Source organism: Sprattus sprattus, assembly GCF_963457725.1.
Source record: "Sprattus sprattus genome assembly, chromosome: 5".
In the NCBI taxonomy this organism is placed as follows: Eukaryota; Metazoa; Chordata; class Actinopteri; order Clupeiformes; family Clupeidae; genus Sprattus; species Sprattus sprattus.
This window is the reverse complement of record NC_137924.1, coordinates 37,430,718-37,457,411: the sequence shown is the minus strand read 5'-3', so window position 1 is coordinate 37,457,411 and position 26,694 is coordinate 37,430,718. Positions and strand designations below refer to the sequence as shown.

Genomic DNA, 26,694 nt, shown 5'->3' with positions numbered 1-26,694 from the left:
TGTCTGGTGAGTGACAGCTGTCGCTCTCCGGTAACGTAACAGCCAACGCTTCGTACTGATGACGTACGTAATTGTTGAAGTGCTATCCCAATTCGAAGGGCTAGCGTTTCAACCCCTTCCGCTACCGCTCCGTTTGAAAAAGCGAAGGCGAAGGGGTAGGGGTAAGGGTAGCGGTAGAGATGAGAAATGGGATTGGGCCTAAGTGTTAACTGTTACTTTGTTAACCATATCTGGCTACATTGTACGTTTCTGTTACATTTTAATCTTCTGTATAATGCAAACAAGGAACTAATAACAGAAATAAAAGTCTCTCATAAACATAGAACAATGAGGTCACTCTCGGTGCCTGGAAATATCAAACTAAGGCTTTAACATATTCATATTTTGTAAATAAAATGAATGGTAATTGTAAATAGAAAACATGTTTTTTTTGTTCAGCTCTCAAGTCTACTGTCGTTGCCATATATTAAAATGCAATATCAACCTACACAAAACAAAAACAACTCTAGAACGAGGTTGGGTCATTTACAATTAGTGTAGTTTAACAAAAAGTAGCTTTTTACAGAAAAAGCTAAAGATAAAGTAGATGAAACTAATTAAGAGCTAAAGTAGTTCAACACAAGAAGAAAGAAACTGCTTATATATTCTTGGTTATCTGCTGTGTTTTTATTCTATTATTAACTAAACCATGAAAGCTGCATTTGATTAATGTATGCCAATACCAACCAATACATGTTTTGGCAAGTTATCTAACTAACTAATCAAAGTGTTTTTTTTTTCTGGCGTTTTCATTTGTGATAAATAGCGATAAAAAAATATTTTGTTAAATTATGATGGAGAAAATATTGTTTAGTTCTATTCACAGCACACAAAACTTTTCAATATTTAACTGCAGTTTTTTTTACTTGATTTGTGACGGTTTTCTGGTATTTCCTTATCAGAGCACAGTCACTACCATCTGTGTATTGTGTATTGTAATTCATATCTGTGTTATTTCTAGATGCACTGTTTGACTTGATGTTTGATGTTACAGAACAGCACAGATGTCTGTCTCTATGGCCATGGAGACTGTGACTAATCCTCCACATAACAGTAAAGGGGCAACTGTCAGCTTCCACAACATCCAGTACAGTGTTCAGGAGAAGAGAGGCCTATGCTGCTCGAAGAGCCACACTAAAAACATCCTCATTGACCTTAAGTAAGCCATAAACTTTCATCCTTTAAATACTAACCTCTACCCTTAATCATGTCATGCCAAGATGATTATGTCAGACAACCTCACTCTGCATGTTGCAAGTTGGTGTATGCCTGTGTATAACATGCTTACTGATGCCCTCTAAATCTCAGCATCAGCCTTTGGGGCTTCCCATGCAGCAGACCTCTAAGGTTGCCACAAGGCATCTGCCTCTTCGATTGATCTTTATCAGATTGGACTCAAAACCATGTCAAAATATAGCTGTGATGAAAGGGAAATCTCTCAATGCATGGAAGGAAGCCAAACACACACAAAAACACACACAAATACGGATCCCCTGCTGACTATGACCAATTGTATGAAAGAAAGATGAAAGTCAAAAGGACAACAATGCCTGAAACAGACAACCTTGGCTTAGAACAGGGGTTTTCAACTGATTTCGTCCCAGGGACCACCATTCTGACTAGAAAGTAATTTGCGGCCCACTGATGTGCCTGCACACGCTTGTAACCGCTGCCGCCCCACCCCCGCATAGATATTCTGCTTATAACAACATATATGAATTTATCAGGGTACATCGCTTGCCACCGCAAAGCCCCCTCCCCCTGTGCATATATTCTGCCTATAACACGATATTCAAGAGTAATCTGGAATTGTGTTACAAAATCAAAGCGAATTTATAAAAATTCAATGGTTAACTGATCAACATAGGCTCATGTCGCGGACCCCCTGCAAGGCCGCCTCGGACCACCAGGGGGCCACGGACCCCTGGTTGAAAACCCCTGGCTTAGAAGATCATATACTCTCACACTCGTTGCCCTTTTCCCTTACACATAAGTGTTAAGGTACACATTACATTAAGATGTTTAGCAGTAGTGGCCAACTGCTTTTCAGCAGTGTTAATATTATGGTTTGTGAAAGTGTTGTGTGTTTTAATGTACGTGTGTGATGAAGATGTATATTCTAAATGAGATTTATCAAACCTGATGATACAGTTGAACACATCATGTCAAAATGTCATGCTGTGAAATATGTGTTTCTTTTTTGGCACAGTTATGGCTACAGTTGCTGTTGCCCAGAGAAGACATCAATGTCTTAATGTTTGATGTCTGGGGAAATCATCTGAAAATGTATTGCATGTCAAGTGATGTCATCCTAAATGCTTTAAATGAAATAGCCGGAAAACCTGTCTAATGTAGCAGCAATGTTATTTTCCACACAAAATCAGTGGCGTAACTATAGGGAGTGCAGGGTGTACTCGCAGGAGATGATGAGCCTGACCACTATGACAGGAACATTGCGCCCACGTTTCCAGCGCAACTCCTATAGCTCAAACATGCTTTTAAAGGCACCCAGTGTAACTTTCGAGGCAAAAATAAACATTACATTTCTAGTCTTTTTTACACGTAGTAAGTTTCAATAACTCCATACCATTACATATCAACATTCAAGGAGCAAAGATGGGACGTCGTTGTGTGGTGAAAATCGTAAACAACAACAATCTTTATTTATTGGTGCCACCAATAAATAAAGCAGGATTCCCGTTGGCAATTCTCTGAGTTTTCCGATGAGTCCCGAACGCTTCCGGAGATTCTAACACACAAGGCAGTGCTGTCTGTTCTAAGGTATTTGCTGAATGTTACACAATGATATTCCGCAAATGTGGCCCATGCATTGAAAACAGTTGTTAGTACTTTCATGCATGTAATTGAATACAGTTGTTAGTAATTACAAAATGAATTATTATTATTATTATTATCTGTCCAACAGCACACGTGGAAGTTCGCTGTCCCTCTGCACCCCGAGCTTCTCGCTTCATTTCCTCCATTCGTCAAATGTGTCGCCCAAGAGCACACGACACCCATATGCTTCTTCGTCTCGGAACAACTTAGATCCGCCATCATGAAATAGAACCATGCGCTCGCAAATAGTGAAGTCACGCGTTAGGAAAACTCAGAGAATTGCCGACGGGAATCCTGCTTTATTTATTGGTGGCACCAATAAATACAAATTGTTGTTGTTTACGATTTTCTATCAGTTCTCACCACACAACAACGTCTCATCTTTGCTCCTTTAATGTTAATATGTAATGGTATGGAGTTATTGAAACTTACTACGTGTAAAAAAGACTAGAAATTGAATGTTTATTTTTGCCTCGAAAGTTGCACTGAGTGCCTTTAAACCAGCAATTTCTCAGCAGTCATGAGTGCAACAGATAGCAAAAACTCAAATTGTTGATAACCACTCGGTTACTTCAGCATTTGGCGAGGTGTGCACGGCTCTGCTATTGTTTCTTACCGTACCTGTGACCGTAGCCACAGCATAGCGATCATTTTCTAAACAAAAGATGATTTTAATTTTAATCTTAAAAGACCTACTTAAGAGCAGTATTGGGCAGTAGATACTGAGTGGATTAGCTACCATGTCCATCGAAAGCATCCGGGCCAGGGAGTTGAACATTTCTGAAATTGTTGATAATCTTGCTCAACGCAAGGCTCGTCCATTCTAAACGTCATGCATGTTATGTTTTTTTATACGCCTAATGGTACTTGAAATGTATTTTTTCGCTTCAATGTCGTTAAAAGGATAACTTACTTTGTGCATAGGTCTACGTGATATTGTTGGAGGAAGTTTGTTTTGTAATTGATTGCAGCAGACGAGGCGCTGTCGACGGCTGTTCCCATAAATCCATGTAAATGTTCGTAATTCACAATAATGTTTGATAACCTCCTGAAGAAGTTGTATAAATGTTTTCCCATGTGTTGTCCCATCTTCTCATTATACACTGTTTCTCCAAAATCAGTTTGATCGATGAAATACTGTGTTCATTGGTGTTTTCATGACAACATATTGTACCAACCCTTAATGTATTGTACATCATAGGTACATTTGCCTGTGCCTCTCAGAGTCTCACAATCATTGGTTTCACCTGACAATACGACGGTAACGGGGCCTCCGATGGTTTGCACTCGGCCCCGTTAAGTCGACATTACACTGCTGCACAAAATGACAATACATGATGACCCACAGCAGTGACTAAACAAATAGGGGTGAAAAAATGACGATTATGTTTTAACCAATGATACCCAACACCCAGGCAAAACAATATACAAACAGTAAATGAAAATGAAAGAGATCATAAACCCAAAAGGGGAAGAGGAAAGAAACTCAAGCTAAACAAACAACAAAAGCGATGTGTACGGACTAATAACAAAAGAACCACAATAAACAGAACAGTCTCAGCGCACTCTCAGTGGCGGTACCAATGCACGTAACATGCTCAAAACAAAGAGCCCCCCTTGGATCCCACCACAGGGGGTTGAAATAGTCCAACCGGACATTCAATCATACGGCTCATATGGCTCCGCGATAGATGGGGAACTGGCCCCTGTGCACGTCCTGTGCAAACCAAAATAGAAAAAAGAAAATGTATGGATATGACATAGAAAGCATATGGTCACGCAGAATTCACGTTCACCTGAATTAAACTGTTTATTAAACCCAAGAGAAAAGCAAATCTAAATAAAACAATTAACTATTAAGATCACGTCACATTGTCACAAGCGGAAATGCAGTACAATAACTTCAACATAAGAAAAGAGGTAGAACTGGGGTGATGGTGGGTGTTGGAATGACTGAGGACTGGCTTTAAAGGGCCAGAGGGTGACTGTGGTTGGAATTACAGGACTGGCTTTAACCCAGAAAATGACTATGGTTGGAATGACAGGACCATCTTTAAAGGGCCAGAGGGTGACTGTGGTTGGTTCTGATGGATCAGATCTGCAGTAGGTGGACCACCATGACCTGCCTGAACCAGTGCAACAGTGCATTTGTTTGAATTTTTCCCATGTATATCAATACATTAGTATCCAAGTATATTAGACATTTTTAACTAGGTCTTTTTTTAACTAGATTTTTCTTTCTCTCCAGTGGGATTATGAAGCCTGGCCTCAATGCCATTTTAGGAGCTACAGGCAGTGGAAAATCCTCGTAAGTTGTACATTTTCACATACTGGTGTTTGATCATTTGAATATTTTGTAATGTTTTCTGTGGAGTAATGGTATGGTATGCGGTGTAGTGCTGATTTGCTGAGTTCTTAATATTGTGTTGCTGTCTTTTCTTGCACAACATTGTTGTGGGTGCCGCTGTATTGTTTAGCTTTTTAGATGTGCTCGCGGCCAGGAAAGACCCAGCTGGTCTATCGGGGGAGGTGCTCATTGACGGAGCCCCTCAACCACCCAACTTCAAATGCCTCTCTGGATATGTGGTTCAGGTATACACATGGTTTAGATCCAGTGTGCATGTTTAAATGGATGTGTGGTTCAGGTAACCACATGGGTTAGATCCAATCTGCATGTTTAAATTGACCTTTCAAGTGTGACTAAGATCTGTTTTTATGAAAATGTGAACGGCTAAAGTAAATCCTAATTTGGCCCGCTTTTGTATCTGGCTTTGGAATTGAAGACAAAATCAGATTTGGGCAAGGAGACTTTCATTCAGACTTTCACGTCACTAAAGCTCAACATTCATTATTTTTCTTTTTTTCTTTCTAAAAAACAAACATGGAGAATACAGTGACTGTCTCACAGTGGTGACATTTTACACATTTTAACAGATGTGGGCCAAAGCCTCCAAACTCCTTTAACATCCTCTATGTGTTATCAATATCAAGTTGGCAGTAATCACACCTCTGCCTTATACTTTGTTTGATAACATCTGACTGGACTGAAGTCTTTTGTACAACAAAGTCAGTAAAGAACATGTGATATGTTCAGACTGTATTAGAAACAGGAGATATTGAAAAATCTTAACAACTCAAAAATATAGATTTGGATATTAAATCAAAATGTTGTATATACAGTAGGCTTATGGCGTGGGCATACTCATAGACTCAGTCACAAGCATACCAATATTTTAAAGAGACCTTGGCAGTGTGTTCATGTTTCATGTGTGTTTTGTGTCTAGGATGATGTTGTCATGGGAACACTGACAGTACGAGAGAACTTCCGTTTCTCCGCGGAGCTACGGTTACCTACTAGCATCACCGGGCAGGAGAAAGAAGAGCGGGTGGATGGACTCATCCGAGAACTAGGCCTAGAAAAGGTGGCCGACTCACGGGTAAGACCTTAACTGTTATTTGTTTATATCCATCTGCTTACTCGGACTGAATATCTTTGCCAGCTTTTTGACTTAATGAGTTCATATAGAAATAGTGTTGACACAACCACAACATAGAGATGAGACCCTGAAATAGTGTTGACACACACAACCACAACATAGAGATGAGACCCTGAAATAGTGTTGACACACACAACCACAACATAGAGATGAGACCCTGAAATATGACCCTGTTATGTGCTCTTTGTGTTCAGGTGGGAACTCAGCTAATTCGAGGGATCTCGGGTGGTGAACGCAAGCGCACTAATATTGGCATGGAGCTTCTAATTGACCCAAGTGTTCTCTTCCTGGATGAACCCACCACAGGCCTCGATGCAAGCACTGCAAATTCAGTTCTGGCATTACTTAAAAGGTACATGCAAACAACTCCCTTGGACAAACCTATGGAATCAGATCAATGCCATAAATATTTTGTAATCTGTAATATAGATTTTGTATCTGTGAAACCATCTACAGATACGGATTTCAAATACGAAATGTATCTACACTTTCAAAAACTATCTACACTTTCAAAATCTATCTGCAGATACGGATTTCAGTTACGCATTACGGATACGGATTTCAAACTAGAAAATGCATTTCCTGAAGGAAATACCAGTGCATGAAATGCAAAAGTTAGGAAAGGAAGAAGAAAAGAAAGAAGAGTGAAAGAAGGAAAGAAGAAAGGAAAGAAGAGTGGAAGAAGGAAAGAAGAAAGGATAGAAGAGTGAAGAAAGGAGAGAAGAGAGGATGAAGGAAAGAAGAGTGAAAGAAGGAAAGAAGAAAAGAAATAAGAGTGAAGAAAGGAAAGAAGAGTGGAAGAAGAAAAGAAAGAAGAGTGAAGAAAGGAAAGAAGAGTGAAAGAAGGAAAGAAGAAAGGAGATTGAAGAAAGGAAAGAAAAGTGAAAGAAGGAAAGAAGAGTGGAAGAAGGAAAGATGAGTGGAAGAAGGAAAGAAGAGTGAAAGAGAAAAAGAGAGTGGAAAATATTGAAAAAAGGAGATAAAAATGGAGTGAAGAAGAGAGATTGAGTGTGAGAGAAAGTAGACTGAGAGGGATAGAGAGAAAGATGGAGAGATGGAGAGAAAAAAAGTAGAGAATGGAAGGTGTCTTAATGTTCCTAGTTACAGTTAAATTGAGAGGGACAGAGAAGAGGTTCCTTTGATTTGGCGCAGCTGTCAGTGAAGCACAGGTGCAAGCCAGTTTAAAGACCCTATTATGATGTCATAATGACCCAATGTAAGTCAATGGGAAAATTTCGATTCGTTTTTATTTAATATCTTAAAAAGTATAAAGTTTAGAAAAGTGAAAAATACATAGCATAAGTGTCCTTTACAAGACCTACGCGACAAAGTTTGAATGAAGTTTCTACGTTAAGCGGTTCGGGCTGAATTAATCGCAGAAAAAGGTAACAAGAATAAGAAGAAGAAGAAGAAGAAGAAGCCTAGGAATAACAATACAGGGCATTTCATGCACTTTAATAAGCATTACGGATTCCAGTTACGAATTACAAATTTACTTTTGGCACTGTTTTTACGTCCTTTCTAAAGAGCCAATCAGGGCTTTTGGCAGATTTTCTAAAGCGCTAATCAACACATTGTATCCTGTACTGACTAGCCAATCAGCGCTAGCTTGCTGGCAACTGCTGGCCTGGGAGAGTTTAGTGAAACGGTACGGTATGCAGCAGTCATGTATCAGAGACCGAGAAATGGCACAAGTAAGAAGTCCTATATTTGGAGTTGTTAATAAGGTCATTGTAACCTTCGCGTCGTGCCTAACAACTCCCCTTACCTGTTCTAAAATCTGCGCAAAGCACGGCCTCTTGGGGCTTATTGCTTAAATCACAGTCAGTGGTTTTCACTCCACACTTCGTTCCACCTGTTTCAAAGATCCTTGTCGTTGTATGGAAGATATTAGGATCTGCTTTGGTAGCTAACGAAAGCTAACGTTAGCATTTTCGTGACATATCTCCTATTCACATTTAATTAAGTTAACCATGAACAGTATTCATATGACCCATTATCACGTTGAGAACATTTAGCAGACAGACTGCTATTGTCTTGTTCTCCAGACACATGCAAAGTGGTGGTTGGCGTATACCGTTAAGTGTATGCATCCTCAACAACTGCATAATGACCAGCCTGATTTCAAAACCACCTTGCAATGTCATTTTCGTTTCTTTTCATGGCACTTTGGGGTAGCCTATTTGTAACCATTTTCTGAAGTCCTTGAAAACGCTTTATTGTGTATTTTGTGTTGAAGCGAGTTTTATAGCGTCTCAGTGGAAGAGATATATGAGGCAGCAAGCTGAAGTTCTCGCCACACTTTCATTAGATTCTATTTGTTAGATGTGGCTGAGACCAATTCCTTAGTTACAATGCGTTCTGCAGCCAAGCGATCTCTGAATCGCCAGAGCCTAAGATTAACTAAATAGTACAGTTGTTCATCAGCTCTTACGTGTTAGAAGGCAGTGGACAGAGCCCTAAACGTTGAAAGGTTTGGAGTATTAAAAATAACTCTGTAGTCTGACGATCTCCAGAGCCTGCGGAGAGTTTTGTGCCAAGGAAAACTACACTTTGCTTGCATGCAGAGCTCATGTCAAGCACAGTAAAATTATTCCACCAAGCACCGCACTCCCACATGAGTGCCATAACCACTGCCCCTTTGAGCCAGACATAAGGCATGCTTGTTTAACTTTCCCCACGACGTTCGTACACCCAATTGTTTTCAAACCATGCGGGGCTAACCCCAGATCTCTCCCTAGGCAGAACCAGGGCTGTAGTGGAGGGTAAACGCACGTAAACGCAGTTTACGCACCTATGGAATTTTGGATATAGCGTTTACGCACCTGTTAATAGCGTTTACGCACCTATTAATAGCGTTTACGCATCTCAAAGTGGCATCTCAAAGTTCTCTGCGCCTTGTATTCTGCTAATAATAATAATAATAATCCGAAATAAATTTGGCTTCATTTTAAATCACCTTAGACTAAATTTCATATTGTTGAACATGTGAACATCAGTGCCTTGCGGCTGCGGCAACACCAACAAAGATCCAGGAAGTATGTAAAAACATACAGGTTGTGGATAAGCCTTTTCGAAATGGATTCATCAGCCATGGATATCAGGCGATTTTTGAAAAGACCATTTAGTGCTTTCACTCACACAGATGCCTGCAAAAGGCCTCAAGATCAAAGTAAGACTGAAAAAGATCAATTCACATTTTTTTTTTACGTTGCTTTGGTTTGCACAACATCGCATTAAGGGCCTGATTTACTAACAGGATTGCGCCCATTTTCTGGCGTAAAATAGCGGTCGTAACGAAAAACGGTATTTACTAAGCTGGCGCAGCGCATATTAACGCTTTGAGGGTGTGTACCTGCAAACAGGTGGGATGGTTCGGAAACGTGGGTGGTAACGTAGGCGTGTAGCGCTATTTAATGGGAGGAGTGCGCCTAATGATGAACTGCGTGGTATTTACTAAACTGCCCGGCGAGCGCACATCTCTGATTTGCACGCTAATTCTCCGCCTCATAAAAGCACGTCTTAACCATGCGCATTTCCACTGAGTCTGAAAACGTTGATATGGCAGCAGCAAGGCAAAGACATAGACAGAGACAGCGAACAGAAATATTTGTTTCAACTCGTATAATTCATATATTCATATATATGAAATTAAACTTTCCGAACGTAATTGGAGAAATTGATCGCACCCACATGCAAACAGTCCCACCTTCAATCCGCGAACACGTTTACCGAAACAGAAAGCACACATATTCAATGAATGTCCAGGTCATATGTGATGCCAACATGACCATTACTTACGTGGTAGTGGTCTGTCCATGACAGTTTTATCTTTCGGAATAGTGTCATTTATCCATGATTGAGCAACGGTGATTTTGGAGAGGCCTGTCTACTTGGTAAATGTATTTGTTTCAGTGGGGATATATTGTAGTGAACCCATGTCCCTTGTAGAACGTATTAATCTCGCCATGTACACATATATATTGTTATAATAGACAGTGTATGCATTAATGCCACCAATAGCATATTATTTATAATCGTGTTCTTTTAAACATCTCGCTGTAGATGATGGCGGGCAAAACAACAATATAACCCATTGAATCAGGTTCAGTGATTGAGCGAACGTGAACCAATACATCTATCTCGCTATCTATTCGCTATCTATTCGCTGAACCTTAGTTTTTTCTTCCTCGAATCTCCATGGTGGCAGTAACTTGCTGGCAAGTTCTCCAGTCTTTTAACGGCGCGCTAAATAATGATTGCCCAGCGCGTATCTGGCTTGATAAATATCACGGAAAATGCGGGGAATCACCGTGCGTTAATGTGCGCCTGGCAAAGATGCGTTCGCAAATCAATCTTAGTAAATCAGGCTCTTTAAAGGGCGGAGTAAGCACAGTTTGCCCAGCGCAGATCTGGCTTGATAAATACCAAGTAAAATGCGCAAAAACACCGTGCGTTAATTTGCGAACGCAGATTAAGAAGCGCTCGCATATTAGTAAATCAGGCCCTAAGACAGGGACACACGCTTTTAATAGGCTAGGTGCACGAAATACTTAGTGTGGGCTGTTTGTTTCCTGTTTAGCCAGGTGTGTTTGAACCTGCCACTATTCTGAATGTAATTAGTGTCTACAAGTCCTTCTTTATCGTAATGCTGATTCACTAGGTGCAACACCTAACCAGGTCCGTGTAGACGCTAATTACATTCAGAATAGCGGCAGGTTCAAATACACCTGGCTAAACAGGAAACAAACTGCCCACACTCAGTATTTCGTGCACCTAGCCTATAACGTGCTTTCAAATACGATGATGCAGGTAACAAGGCAGCCTTCCCGGTTCAATCTAAATACGCCTAATAAAACGTAAATTCTTTCAGCAATTGAAGATGCATGAGTAATTATCACGCATATCACTCTAATTCATTGAAAATTGTAGACAGATTCTTTGCAAGCCAGTTAGACATAGCTAAGTGAAATGTTTTAGCTAAGCTATAGAATCTACCATTTTCGCAGTCATGGTCAAATATAAGAGTTGGAGAAGAGCCTACATGAGTGTTCAATCCAACACAGTATATGAAGTCCTGGCTGGTGAAGCACAGGAGAGGCATGAACCCCAGAACACGCCCATTCTCCAATGGTTAAAGAACAGGGGAAGTGTTTAATTGCAGCATGGTACTTTCTTTTGATATTATACTTTTCAGCTGTAACACCCTGGGCCTGTTTCCAGAGGCTTTCATTTTTTATTTAGGTCCTATAGAGTTTCTTTCTTTTGTCTCCCCCACCACCCCCTTCGTTTTTGTGAGGCCTACACCTACTTTTCTTAACTGTTTTCTTGACATTTTATCACCTACAAACTCCAAACACATATATTCACTGTCATTGATTTAATATGACTTAATGAACATAATGAATATAGCCAGGTCAGCCTAACAGAGTTGCGACGCTTTGTGTTGCGTTGCTTCGTGCCGTGTTTCATCGGGTCGAGGACTGTCTGATCTCAAAATTCATAGTTTACCCACCTCTAATTTTACAGCACTGGGCAGAACTATTGAATAATGAGCGGACAAGCAGTTGCCAGCAAGCTAGCGCTGATTAGCTAGTCAGTACAGGATACAATGTGTTGATTGGCGCTTTAGAAAATCTGCCAAAAGCGCTGATTGGCTCTTTAGAAAGGACGTAAAAACAGTGCCAAAAGTAAATTTGTAATTCGTAACAGGAATCCGTAATGCGTATTTGAAATCCGTATCCATATCCGTATCCGTAATGCGTAACTGAAATCCGTATCTGCAGATAGATTTTGAAAGTGAAGATAGTTTTTGAAAGTGTAGATAGTTTTTGAAAGTGTAGATGCATTTCGTATTTGAAATCCGTATCTGTAAATAGATTTTGAAAGTGAAGATAGTTTTTGAAAGTGTAGATACGTTTCGTATTTGAAATCCGTATCTGTAGATGGTTTCACAGATACAAAATCTATATTACAGATACAAAATCTATATTACAGATTACAAAATATTTATGGCATTGATCTGATTCCATACAAACCTTCTCTCACAAAATGCAAACAAACAAACCAAATACTGAAACAATGTAGGAACTTCACAGTGAGTCTTGTACAGTACTACATACAGAACATAAAAAACATCATATTACAAAGACACTCACATACATGCTTACACATCTGACCTACAAACAGGTGCAACACACAACCTGGGTATGTACAGAGACCCATACTACAGCCATTTAAATACTACACAGACATAGATCATCACTGTCAAAGGACATACACCGTTCACTTGTTCTGATGCCAATCTTGCTATACACATCTTCAACTCTCTCCAACCCATCAGGATGGCCTGTAATGGTAGAACCATCATTATGTCTATCCACCAGCCTCGTTTCTCCATCTTCAGCAAGTTTGACCACCTCACTTTGTTGGTAGGGGGTCGACAGGTTTACCATGGCAATGCCAACAATGCACTGCAGTACTTCAGCGACATTGGTAAACAATCATACACTCATGCAAGAAAGCAAACACCATATAACCATGTTTGTTTTACAGAAATCAATACTTTTATTCACCAAGGGGGCATTACATAGATTCATATGTAAGGTGAAGACATTACTAATAGTATGTATAGATTCATATGTAAGGTGAAGACATTACTAATAGTATTTATACATTCATATGTAAGATAAAGACATTACTAATAGTATGTATAGATTCATATGTAAGGTATTCATATGTGCAATATATGTGATTGTGTTTGCATGCAGGTTATGAATGTGATTGTGTTTATTTGCAGGTTATGAATGTGATTGTGTTTACCTGCAGGTTATGAATGTGAGCCACACAATAATCCTGCAGATTTTTTCCTTGACGTCATAAATGGAGATGCCTTCAATCAGAGCACTTCAAAAGGCTCAGGTGAGTTGTGTCCATAATGCCCAGAATGGGCGTCTGTATGTTCTCTTCTGTATATTTAACCATAATGAAAGTGTACCACCTCACTAAATATTCTAATATAAATGTACAGTAAAGCACACTGTAACACTGTCTACACAGACAGCACAGAATGGGTGACTGATGCTCAATATGTTTTTGTTCCAGATACACTTTACATACAAGTCAAAGGCAAAGCAATGGGTGCTTGCTTTTCTAAGTTATGCAATTATACAAACCTGTCCCATGGCTTGTTGGACCAACATTCAATTGAATGATGGGACAGGTTTATTTATGATATATTTCAGATATGAAGGTGGCAATAATTTGAAGTTCGGATTGAACTACTCATTATCAGAGATAAACTTTCTTAAAGGAGTTTTGTGGCTCTCTTAACCATATCCATGCATTTTTGTTAACTGTATGTCTAAAGTGATATGACAAAACATTAATATAAAACCAGGGCCCCATCCTTGAAACAATTTGCTCATTAGAACAAATCACTGCACTTCAGGTCAGAATGGTAGTGTGTGTGTGTGTGTGTGTGTGTGTGTGTGTGTGTGTGTGTGTGTGTGTCTGTTTCCATTTTAATCCAGAGCTACATTAACAATAACAAACAGTCATTTCGTTGTGATTGTATAGATTATTTTAGCTAAAATGTAAAAATGTAGCCTGGCTATGCCTGCCTATCCCCCCAGCTCACTGTGATTATAATGTGGACACAGGTGATGAAGGGCAGTATCAGCAAAAGTACAGTTTGATATTAAACCAGGTAGCCGTGCTCTGGATTCAGGCCCACAAATGTTTGGCTTTTATAAAATTATACAGTAACTGGCCATTGGGCGGGTGAGGGAATATATGAATGTAGCAATATATAAATTAATACAATTGAATTTTGTGAGTGTGTAGTTTATTAATATGTGTCTTCTATATATGGGTGTTTTGTGTCTCAGAGACGGTTCCAGATGGACAAAACTCATCTCTGCAGTCAGTAGAGCACCACCTGGTGGAGGAATACAAGAAGAGCAGCGACTTCCGTCAGACACAACAGGAACTGCAGTGCATTAATCAGGGCAAAGCCACTGGACATTCCACCAAACGCACCGTCACTTACAACACCCCTTTCTGCCACCAGTTCAAATGGGTCCTCAGCAGAACCTTCAAGAACCTTATGCTCAACCCTCAGACTTCCTTTGCTCAGGTAATTTATTTTATGTGTATGATAATGTTTATGTATTGAGCAGATGCCTTTAACTAAAGCGTTTTTTAAAAAAAATACAATAATGCATTTACATTATTTTAAATTGGGGCATATCACAAATAGATAAGAATAAAAGTTTTGAAGAGGTAGGTCTATTTTTGAAAATAACAAAGCTTTCTCCAGAAAAGACCGTAATGGATAGAATTGGTTGGTCAGAAGTGAGAAATAAATGGCTTGTTGTTGAGAGAAGGCAAAGACAAATGTTGATCATTATAGGAACAAAGTGGTTGAGCTAATCCATCATTAATACCAGAAGCAGAAAGACTGTACCAATTGGAGATCACAAGTGTTTTCACAATAACCACACAGTTAACTTCAAGTTTTTTTTAACCATCTTTTTAGGTCCAACTTTTACTAATCAGTCCAGTATTGAGTTTAAACGCTATAATCAGCAACTGCAAAATGGCTATACAATGTTATCATATGGGCAAGCATCGGTGTCAAAGTAAACTGCTCACAATATCATTCTAAGTGTTTGACAATGTGGAAAGGAATCCTCTAGAGCTAGACCTGTGTCTGTGTGTCAATAACTCAAAATCTCTGTAAAGAAAGTGTAGGATAGGACGGATTCTAAAGTTTCAGTCATATAAGTTTCTGTTTCTGTAGAAAATGACTGTAGAAGTATGTGAGTAAAGAGTTGTGTGTAAACATGGATACCACTTAAGAGACCTATTTCGATCATTAAAGTCCCTAAGCTTTGGGGGGCACTGTGGCGCAACCAGTAGCCCCAACCAGATTCGGCTTGATGCCCATGGAGAACACAGGTTTGATTTCGGCCTGATGTCATTTCTCCTGTCCACTCCCCACCTCTTCTCCCTCTCGTTTCCTGTCCCACTCTGCACTAAAATCTATTAAAGGCCAAAAAATAAATAAAAAATCCTGAACCTTCCCTTTAATGCAGCCTTGAACAGTAGGTTTCCTCTTCCCTCCTGACATTTCTTGTTTACACATAGGATACTTTTTTAGCAACTAATAACTAGATTGCTGGCCCCATCTGCGTTACTCATGTTTCTATAGGCTACTATAGGCGCTCTTATGTTAATATACTCACTTGTAATTGGCACATTCTCTCCACCCGTTTTCTTTTTCTGAGCGTGACCTAGCTTGGAAGGTAATAGTACACCTTGAGTGGCCCATATGTGACACTTTTTGTGCGTAGGGTTTTGTTGTATGTGCAATATTTAGGCTGGAAGGAGGATGCAAAGGTTGAGGCCCATTGTCCAGATGTGATACACACATTGGGATTTGCTCAACTCAATGAGAGACTTTGCTATTCCAGTTCTTAGATAGGATCCAAACTCTAATCCATTGTATAGTGAAGAGCAATGCCTTCTGGCTTGGAGAAAGAATAGTCATTTATAAAAGTCATGTCTTGTGTGGTTGAATAATAATAATTTCCTTTAGAAATCTGGTTTTGGTCTGGATTTGGCCTTAGGAGTGCTTTGACAACGTTTTTTTTGCTTTTATCTCAGATCGGAGTAACTATATTCTTGGCATTAATTGTGGGAGCTATTTTCTTCAGTGTTAAAGAGGATCAAAGTGGAATTCAGAACAGGTAAGTGTTTTCCTGTCTTATCATTTCTCTTTCATCTTGTTATTTTTTTTAAATCTCTGAACAGCTCATTTTTTAATTAGTATCTGAGATCCTCCTCTAACATATGGCTTATTTTTGCATGTCATATTTCAGAATGGGGGCTCTTTTCTTCATTACAATAAATCAGTGTTTTTCCGCACTGTCCTCAGCTGAACTCTTCATCACAGAGCGTAAACTGTTCATGTAAGTCTGGAAATGAATATCACTGCTTTATGTTTACAAGATCATTGGTTAAGTGTATATTTTTAGAACAGGTTAGATCACATGGTTAGAGAAACCACTTACTGACAGGTGGATCTTTAGTGATCTTGCATGTCTTACATGTCTTAATGGCATAAATGGTGTCAATAAAAAGTTGATCACGAAATAAAAAGTACACCTGTCCTCACCACATGACTCACAGTTAGTTATGAAACACAGGACCCTGTTCCCTCCCTTATTAAGGTAGCTACACGGGACTCAGGGGAACTGTGGCTTTTCATCTAGCTGTTACTAGCGTTGCAAAGAAGCCACCAGACAGTTGGAGCGAGAGGTTAATGACCTCACTGGGTTCTGCCAAGCCGACACAAAACTCGTGTTAGCTCACATTAGCGCTAACTGTTTTGAGTTGCAAGCTGAGGAGGGCTATCTGTATTAGCCCGAGACAATGTAGCTGGTCATGCTTCCAAAAGCCTTCTTAACATCAGTCGTAAGATATAACCTACTTTTTCAAGGGTATTCCCAGACCAGCCTTTCCTTTGTTTATAATAATGTTGCATATACTGTATGTTTATACCAAATGTGACCCGGTTGTATATTATTGCTCACAAGTGGCACTGATTGCATATTTGTATGATGAGTTAGATATTTGATTTGTGCCACATTGATACTGGTTAGGAAAATACATTTGATATAAATTGGATATCTGCTCATGTGACCATGTTTGATTCAAATGTCCATTTCTAGAATGACGTGCAATGGTATAGACAACTGCTACCACAACATTTCAGCTGCTTCCCTTCATGTTCAGAGAGAGACAGCAGCAAAAAATCCTTTGCTTTAACCATTGCCTCATTATTTGAATTGAATGTATCATGAAATAGCTCTGAAGAAATAGATGTGTATGTTGAAATTCCATTTGTATGATGTCATCTCTTGATGTGCCGCAGACACGAGTACATCAGTGGCTACTACCGTGTGTCCGTCTACTTCTTCAGCAAGATCTTGTCTGACATCATCACACTGCGTACATTTCCAGCCATCACATTCAGCCTTGTGGCCTACTTTATGATAGGTAACAAACCCACCCATATGCAGTGTGTATTCATGGAAAAGAGTCATGCAAGGGTCTAGTGATACTCCATGTGACCCCACTGTGAGTAGTGTACTCGTGTCTCACTGTTTTTTTGTTGTGCTTCCATCCTAGGCTTCAAAGGCACTCCTGAAGCCTTCTTCGTGTTCATGCTGACGGTTGCATTAGTGGCATACACAGCGACTGCAATGACAATGGCTATCTCTGCGGACCAGACTGTTGTTGCTATTGCCAACATCTTCATGACCATCAGCTTTGTCTTCATGATGGTACATCCAACACACCATACATAAACATGTGTGTATCTGATCAATGCAGGATCAGTATAAAGGGCATAAAGTATCTGCAGTGCTGTAAATAGCTAGACTTTAATTGGCATAGCCTATAGAGAAAGCTAAATGGATGCCTTGTAGACTAACCCCATCAGGGTTCCAAACACAGCTGCCATCTTGGAATGAGGTAAGCACGATTACCAGCCCATGTATGGAAAGATTAGATGTAATAATAACACAACGCTACATCAGAACTTCTCACAAGATTTTGTGTTCCTTACATACATATCATTGTTGAACAGCTATTAATCAAAGGGAGGACTAGAAGTCTTAAGAGTGCTACGAAAGATAGAGTATAAATCCCATCAATTTAAGACAGCATTAAATGGACAAAATTACATTATGAAACCGGAATTTAAAGAAAAACTAAATTACATTTTATTTAAATAATTTTATTTATTTAATATTTTTCTAGCATCCTAAAACAGCTAGAAAATACTGTGGAGGGTTGCCTTTGTTTAGCTCTATCATGTTGGATTATGCACATATGTTGTTTCCTAAACTTATGCAATATAAACTTTACCATATACAGTACTGTGCAAAAGTTTTAGGCAGGTGTGAAAAAATGCTATGAACTAAGAATGCTTTGAAAAATGTAAACAATAAATGTTTATTTTTTATCCATTTACATGGTAAGACTGAGCACAGCAACAAGACACAACGTAGTTATACTGCATCAGCAGGGTCTCTCCCAGACAAAGATTTCAAAGCAGACAGGGGTTTCAAAATGTGCAGTTCCAGCTCTTTTGAAGAAGACGTTGAGGATCGTAGACGCAGTGTTCAGCCAAGGAAACTTAATGCAGCTGATGAAAAACACATCAAGCTTATTTACCTTCGAAATCGGAAGATTTCAAGCAGTGGCATCAGCTCAGAACTGGCAGAAACCAGTGGTACCCAGATACAGACATTTACTGTCCGGGGAAGTCTGGCCAGAAGTGGTCTTCATGGAAGAGTTGCAGCCAAAAAGCTCTACCCCGACAAGGAAACAAGGCCAAGTGACTGAACTAAGCACGTAAACATAGAAACTAGGGTGCAGAAACATGGCAGAAGGTGCTCTGGACTGATGAGTCAAAATTAGAAATATTTGGCTGTAGAAGAAGGCAGTTTGTTCGCTGGAGGCTGGAGAGAGGTACAATAATGAGAGTCTGCAGGCAACAGTGAAGCATGGTAGAGGTTCCTTTCCAGTTTGGGGCTGCATTTCTGCAAGTGGAGTTGGAGATTTGGTCAGTATGAATGGTGTCCTCAATGCTGAGAAATACAGGCAGATACTAATCCATCATGCAATACCATCAGGGAGGCGTATGATTGGCACCAAATGTATTCTGCAGCAGGAACATAACCCCAAACATACAGCCAATGTCATTAACAACTATCTTCAGCTTAAAGAAGAACAGAAAGTCCTGCAAGTGATGGTATAACCCCCACAGAGCCCTAATCTCTACATCATCGAGTCTGTCTGGGTTTACATGAAGAGACAGAAGAATTTTAGGAAGCCTACATCCACAGAAGATCTGTGGTTAGTTCTCTAAGATGTTTGGAACAATTTACCAGCCGTGTTCCTTCAAAAACTGCGCAAGTGTATCTGGAAGAATTGATGCTATTTTGAAGGCAAAGGGTGGTCACACCAAATATTGATTTAATTTAGAATTTTCTTCTGTTCCTTCACTGCTTTTTGTTAATTTATGAAGAATTGATGAAAATAAACTGTTAACACTTCCATTTTTGAAAGCATTCTTAGTTTACAGCATTTTTTCACACCTGCCTAAAACTTTTGCACAGTACTGTATGTGTCTAATAATACTGAATGAAGGCTGAATGCGAGAATTTAAATAGATAGGTCATGATCCAGTGGCTGTCCTGTAGGTCACTAAAGGGTCACTAGCAGAGGAGGGACATGTTCTTTTTGGCATATCAAAGACCAAACATGCTGCCGCACTCTAGATTATCTGCAACAGTTTCACCAAACACGCAGGCAGGCTTGAATAGTCTTGCTATGGTCTAGCGAAGAAATAGCCAACAAAGGTCTGAGATAGGGTCTGATCTTGCAAATATTATAGAGGATTAACTGTCAAGACCTTGACAAAGATTATGGTGTTATAATAAATTCAACATGAAATAAATGCAATACAAATACATGATAAATGATATTAGTTTCTGTACTTTTTTCTGTACATGGATGTATGTTGTGTGTTGTCCTGTGTTGCTGCCTTTGTGAGTAGATCTTCTCAGGACTGCTGGTTAACCTGCCCAGTATTGTGTTTGTTGTGTGTTGTCCTGTGTTGCTGCCTTTGTGAGTAGATCTTCTCAGGACTGCTGGTTAACCTGCCCAGTATTGCGGACTGGCTCCTCTGGCTCCAGTATTTCAGCATTCCTCGCTATGCCCTGACTGTAAGAATACTTAATGAATGTATTACTTTACTGAATAACAACAACAATTTAGACTTTACCGTATGTAGTGATTTCGTACTGCATGTAATGCATATAGTGTACATTTGTAATGAGCATATACTGTATGAGCTTCTATAATGTGAGAACACATATTCATATGTATACATGATCTGTAATTTTTGTATTTTGCTTTTGTTTTCCATTAGGCTCTTCAGATTAATGAGTTTACAGGATTGAAATTTTGTGACCCAGCACTCAATATCACCTTGCCACCAGGATTTGCGTGAGTGTTATCTTAATTGTGTTTAAATTATGTACACTACTATTTCATTTAATTACAAAACATCACTTAGTTATTATGAACCATTTATATAATGGAACATTCTGGAGTTTGGACTTAATCTGTAACGTCTGCATTAAAAGGAAACTGAAAGCCCGCTGAAAGTCCTTAAAATATCCTTAATTGCTTCTTAATTTTGCATTAGGTAGCCAATGACTTGACAACATTAATTTTAAAGTTAAAGTTAATTTTAAATCCTCAAATTAGCATATGAGTAGTTGAGCTCAATAGGGACATGGCTATTCCTAAGAAACTGAGTGTAGACCCATTTGTCTTGAACCTTTTCCAGTAGTGCTTTAGGCTTTGTCCTGCTCTTGGTCCTTGATGTTTTGCCTCCAGCCATCTTGCAGAAAAAGCTTCCTGATGATTTTTTTTAATTTTTAATTATTTTCTATTCAAAATATCTATGAAAGACTGAATATAGAAAATTACTTTAAAGAGAGAGAAAAAAACAAAATGGGGCCAAACAAACCCTTCAAAACATAGCTACTTCATTCTAATTTCGTTTCATGCTTCTAATCTCTGCAATGGGCAACCATTTGGGCAACCTTTATAATTAGTTATGTGTTTGAGTTGTCTGCTCTTGTCAAGTTTACTGCTCTGAAACGTATTATTTCGTTTACTTTCATTTCACGTATACACAAAGTTTAATTTCACGTAGACACAAAATAAATGTTTTATAGCAACAAAAATGGATAAATAATGAAAGTAGCTTCTGGCAACATCGGTACTAAAGTCACAGGTCTACAGTCAGAGGCAATGGATTGGTCTCCCATATGGTCTTCAGTTTTCTCCTCTGGGTTGCTGTGAGAGACAAGAGGAACTTATGTCAGTGGATTGAACTTTTGAGTATGCAGGGGATAGTGACTGTGCGACCCACGCCAGTTCTCAGACTCTGGGGCAGTTAGTGAATTACATCCAACTCTCTCATCCTCCACTCCTCCACTCTCCACTCGCTAGAATCCACCCTCTCTCCCTCAGAAGCATTTCTCCACTCACTTCATTCAACTTGGGTTTCGTCATAATTTGAGTCAGTGGATTGTAGTCTGGCCATACAGTGAAAACATGGCCCTTTAACCAGTGGCTGAACTTGTCACTGATGGCCCACTGCAAGGCTAAGAATTCCAAATGGCGAGCCGGAGACTAAGAAAGGGGCTTACTGGTTGAATGCGATTGGCCATACTTTGGCTTCACCCCTCCTTGATCTGAGATAGAACAGCACCAATACCATAAAGGGACGCTTCTACAGACAGACTTAAGGGACGGGCGAAATCAGTGTGAGCCAGGACAACAGTTTCACCATGCTCCATGTGAGGGGTCCTGGCCTGACCACAGAGAGAAGAGAGGCCTAGCGATGGCAGAGTAATTGGGCACAAAGTGCTGGTAGTAGTTGATCATTCCCAAGGAAGTTTGACCTGTCTAAACCAATCATATCATCTGCTTCCATCAGGTAAGCACTTGTCATCTTTGTGATGCTCTACGTCATTGGACACACCAGCTTCATTAACTATGCGCCCAAGGCTAGCTTCAGATTGTGACCACCATCTCCAAGCGCTCCAGAGCAGTGTCCTCATCAGGGAAAAAACTAGAAAATCATCTATGAAGCTCAGGTAGTTTGGTCTCCAAAACTGCAAATCATTATGTGCACAAAACCTCTGGGACCACTGTAGAGGCCTTGCAGAAAACGGTTATAGACCCATAGTCACATCACAGGAGTTAAAGTCATTCCCACTCAGTCCAACTAACTTGAGCTTCTCATCAGTAGAATATGCATCGTCTTCAGTGGGTCTGGCCTCTGGAGAACAACTGACCAACAGAACCTCTGAAGAGCTGGTGTCTCCCATGTCGTCATGAGTAATACAAAGGAAGACGTCAGCTGTCTTAGCATTGTGCCTCACCAAGACGAGGGAGTTTTCACTTTGGGAGTTTACATTATGACCCGCTCTGTCTCCCACTGAATACGTAGTTTCCCTTAGGCTGAAGCTCGGAGGAAGACACTTTGTGTGGCCTGAAACTAGGAAGCTACAGTAAAGCTTAGCTGACACACAAGGGGGGACAGTGGTGTGTCATTACAGACTCGTAAGGCTTTCTCACTGTTACCACCCTGGAATCTTTGAACACAAGGAGCACCGCTACGCTGCTGAACTTTACTCATCATCTGTTCCAGCACGGCCATCATGCAAGTGAGAATCATATCCTCTGTCTCCTAAAGGTACAGAGGACTATGAGGGGGAATATGGAGAGTCATGGTCCTGAGTTGTGATGGTGACAGTGAGGAGGGTCACTGCATGTGATCCACTGGACTATGAGCTGGAACAGAAGGGTGACACTGCTCAGGAATAGGCTGATTGTAAGTCTCTGGCTTAGACTGCATGCCAAGAAAGGTAGTGGTATGGCTCTTTAACTGCACAGACTCTGCCAGAGGCTCTCAGCTCCCTCTGATAATCATCAATCCTCAACAGTTTGACTCGATTGGCTTACACTATAAATATGTCAATAATACCGATTACAACTCTTTACATTCATGGGGACATTCAGGCCATTGCTGGCCACTATATCTAGAGGACTTCTGCAGATGCAGAAGGAGAGAAGGGTTGGGATTGCGTGGACAGTGTGCGGGAGAAGATGAGACATGGGTAATCGACACCAGTTTTTGTATCATCAGATGTGAAAAGGGAAAAGAAAAAAAACAATACTGGGACAATGTAAACACAGCCTTCAGACTGCCTTACCATATACATAGACAACTCTAACCGTATACAGTCAGCGATAACCACACAGCCTTCAGACTGCCTTACCATATCAACCGCTCTTGACCTGGGACACTTTATCTGGAACACTTTACCTTGAACACTTGACCTTGAACACTTGATCTGGAACACTTTACCTTGAACACTTGCATCCACAGCAACATCCACAGCAAAATGACAGTGCTCTTCCTCATTTATTCCTGGTGTGAAAGACAGACAAGTCTTGGTGCCTAATATAGCCAATCTAATATATAATCAAGCATACGTCTTCTGCCTTTTTCTTTATATAATGACGTGAAGAGAAATGTTTACAAAAAGAGTACAATTCTCTTTCAGATACCAGATACAATTAAATAAGTTGAACAAAATCCCTTTTTTCACAAACTTTTTTTCCAGTCAGAATGGGTATAGATGTCTTTACTGGTCCATATGTAAGGGTAAATATATATTATACACTGTGCGTCGGGGTCCTGTCCGTCCTGTCGAGGATTTATTTTCTGATACTGACCGGCGGACTATATATTTTCCCGCTTATTATATGGCTATTTGCCAAAACGATGAAAGACATTTGTCCAAAATGTCACTTTTAAGTGATTTTGTTGCCGTCTCGTGGCTACCACTTAAAAAAAGAAAAGAAGATTCCTTTACGAAAAGTGAATGCACAACTTGCGGAATGATATGAAAGATGTGAATTAGAAGCACAAAACCTGTTGCCAGTGGAAGCGGTCATTGATTTTAATCCCAACACCACATCAGTACACCTAAAGGGGGAAGTGATGTCCAAGAATGGTTGGAATGCACAGCCAATCAGCTGGACCCTTTCTAGCACACGGAACCAATCAACACTTGGGACGTATTGGAAATATAAAGAACAGAAACAAAACTAGAAACTGGGGTAGAGAGGTGGCGGCAAACACTTCAACTTCGTACTGGAAATATAGAGAACAGAAACAAAACTAGAAACTGGGGTAGAGAGGTGGCGGCAAACATTTCAACTTGTGCTTCTCACACGTAGCAGAGCGGAACAGAAGATTGTTTTTGGATTAATTTAATATAATTTAGTTTAGTTTGATACAAACTGAATATTAACCAATAAAGAGTTTTTTACTATGATACTTTTGCTGGATAGAAAGTGTGAGTTTGACATTTCTGGTTCTGACTGCTCCTATCTCCTGTCAGCTTTGATTGACAAGTTACTACAAATCTGAAATAACCCATGAACCACTCATGATAACCCATGTTAAGACAATAACCGAAATGTTGAAGTATTCAATATTACCTTTCATTTAGTTTGTTGTTGATGTTTAATGTTTTCTAATGAATTAACTGCTTGATCTTTTTTATGTGACAGGTGTACTGGGGAAGATTTTCTCAAAAATCAAGGCATTGATTTTTCAACTTGGGGACTTTGGCAGAATCATGTTGCCCTCACAGTAATGACTGTAATATTCCTGGTTATTGCCTATCTGAAACTTCGTTTTATCAAGAAATTTACATAAAAGAGAACAACACACTCTCTTTTATCTGTACCCACATTCATTATGTAGACCCACAAACATATTTGCAATGGCAATTAAATGTGCAGTACATCCTTGGGCAAAAAAAAAATAATCATTTCTACAAAATATGTAGATATAGTGACATATGGATATAATGACATGGATATATTTTCTTTCCCATAACATTTGACAAAACCTTCTGGAGATGCTCTTACACATTGTTGTCCATATCATGTGATGTTTGGATTGGATTTAAGGGAAACTTTAGGATTTTTCAACCTGAGGCCTATTTTTAGATCTTTTTGGGTCCAAATTTTAACTAAGGACAATTAACGATCGAAATCGGTCCAGTATTGGGTTGCTCACTTGCTCACATATACAGTATGCTCACTGAAGATATTGAGCTTGACCTAGGGAGAACATGTGTGCACAAGCTGTGATGGACACTACTCCTCCAGACAGACACTCCTCCTGATTGCGATTGGTTGTTTTGATTTGGTTGTGGTGTAAGTTTGCAAATGGCATTATGAACACTAGGAGCCAAAGGAGCCTGATTTTTTTTCTCAGATTATCTGTTTCATGTACTACTGTCAGATCATAATCATAATGACAGTTATAGCAAATACGACAAAAAGCTATTTTTATAAGGGTTTCTACTGCAGCTTTAATCATGGCAGCTGATGCCATATTGTCAGTATAATCTTGATTTTTATAGGTTTGTTATGCAATTCTGAATAGCCACTTAAGGAATATTTTAATTTCATTTGCACACCTTAATAAACCTCACATTACATACTTTTATTTATGAAGGGTCAAAATAAGAAAAGAAACATGAATGACACTTTTTTGAGTTTATGATGTCTGTTTTACATTTTGCATCATGTTTGTGTACATTACCTTTCTTCAGAAGATAACTATTTGCCTGTATTATCCTATTACTTTCAGAGGGTTTTTGATTATGTGTTGAAGCAAAAGAAAAGCCATTTTTATGTGAAAGTCAGCCTACTGTAGCCCTACCTCAAACAGCAATTCGTATGTCACTAAAGATTCGTTTTTTTATTATGAAATTGATTGAGTCAATCAAGTTTTATTTGCTTTTTAATTCATTAAGAAATACTTTCTGTTGGATTATTAAATAATTCATGTTTTATTGTATTATTAAATGGATTTTTACATTATTGTTTAGTAAATGTGACATATATGATTTTCAATGACTTCAATTAAACTAGATGAAGCAAAAGTTAAAGCAAATAGTTTTTGTTTATTAAGACTTTAACATTGTAATTACGCTTAGTTTGGTTGTTTGGAAAGAATTCATTATCATTCTGAATAACTTTTTGTGAGCTTCATATGAAGAAAGTGACTGGTGAAAAGTCTCTGCAAATTAAATATGACTTTTTTCAGACTGTATTTTTTGTTTAGATGTGACCAAATCTGATACTAGTTTGAACTGACAGCAATCTTGAAAAGACTGAAATGTAAAAACAGCATAAAAAAAATCGGTATGATCACAAATGCCATACTCTATGTGGAATAAACATAGTAAGCGAACTGTCTATCTATTTAATTAGTAACTTCCATACCGATGGGCCCAAGCTAATAACAGCTGAAGTTGAAGTGATACAGATATTCACCAATACCGTATTGTCTGCACTGTATTTTTCTTTTCTAATTTGTTGACATGATGTGTAAGGCTGCATTTTTTTTTTAAATGATTAAGGCAAACCATTCAATAGGTACATTAAGCAAGACAATTGTATCAATTTGGTGTTAGCTGATAAACTCATCCATCAATACCTTTTGTCCACTAGATGGCAGCACACAACAGAAAGATGTCCCCTCTAGCTACATAGAGTATAGTTACAGGTGGAAAGCTTTGAAAAAAAGTTGCATCCAGGAGCCTTCATAAGTAAAAATGATGTGGCTCCA

At 39.3% G+C, this 26,694-nt stretch overlaps 1 protein-coding gene across 1 annotated transcript; it reads left to right on the top strand.

The window, feature by feature from the left end:
• Nucleotides 1-1,043: 1,043 nt before the first annotated feature.
• LOC308365340 (broad substrate specificity ATP-binding cassette transporter ABCG2-like) lies at nucleotides 1,044-24,765 on the top strand (the record flags this gene model as incomplete). The annotated part of the gene is made up of 15 exons (XM_080838729.1): nucleotides 1,044-1,198; nucleotides 5,126-5,185; nucleotides 5,355-5,469; nucleotides 6,162-6,314; nucleotides 6,569-6,726; nucleotides 12,718-12,869; nucleotides 13,203-13,295; nucleotides 14,264-14,511; nucleotides 16,044-16,126; nucleotides 16,259-16,348; nucleotides 17,314-17,438; nucleotides 17,571-17,725; nucleotides 20,087-20,176; nucleotides 20,383-20,459; nucleotides 24,618-24,765. The coding sequence occupies 15 exons, from the start codon at nucleotides 1,044-1,046 to the stop codon at nucleotides 24,763-24,765; spliced, it is 1,902 nt and encodes a 633-aa protein (XP_080694855.1).
• Nucleotides 24,766-26,694: the final 1,929 nt, after the last annotated feature.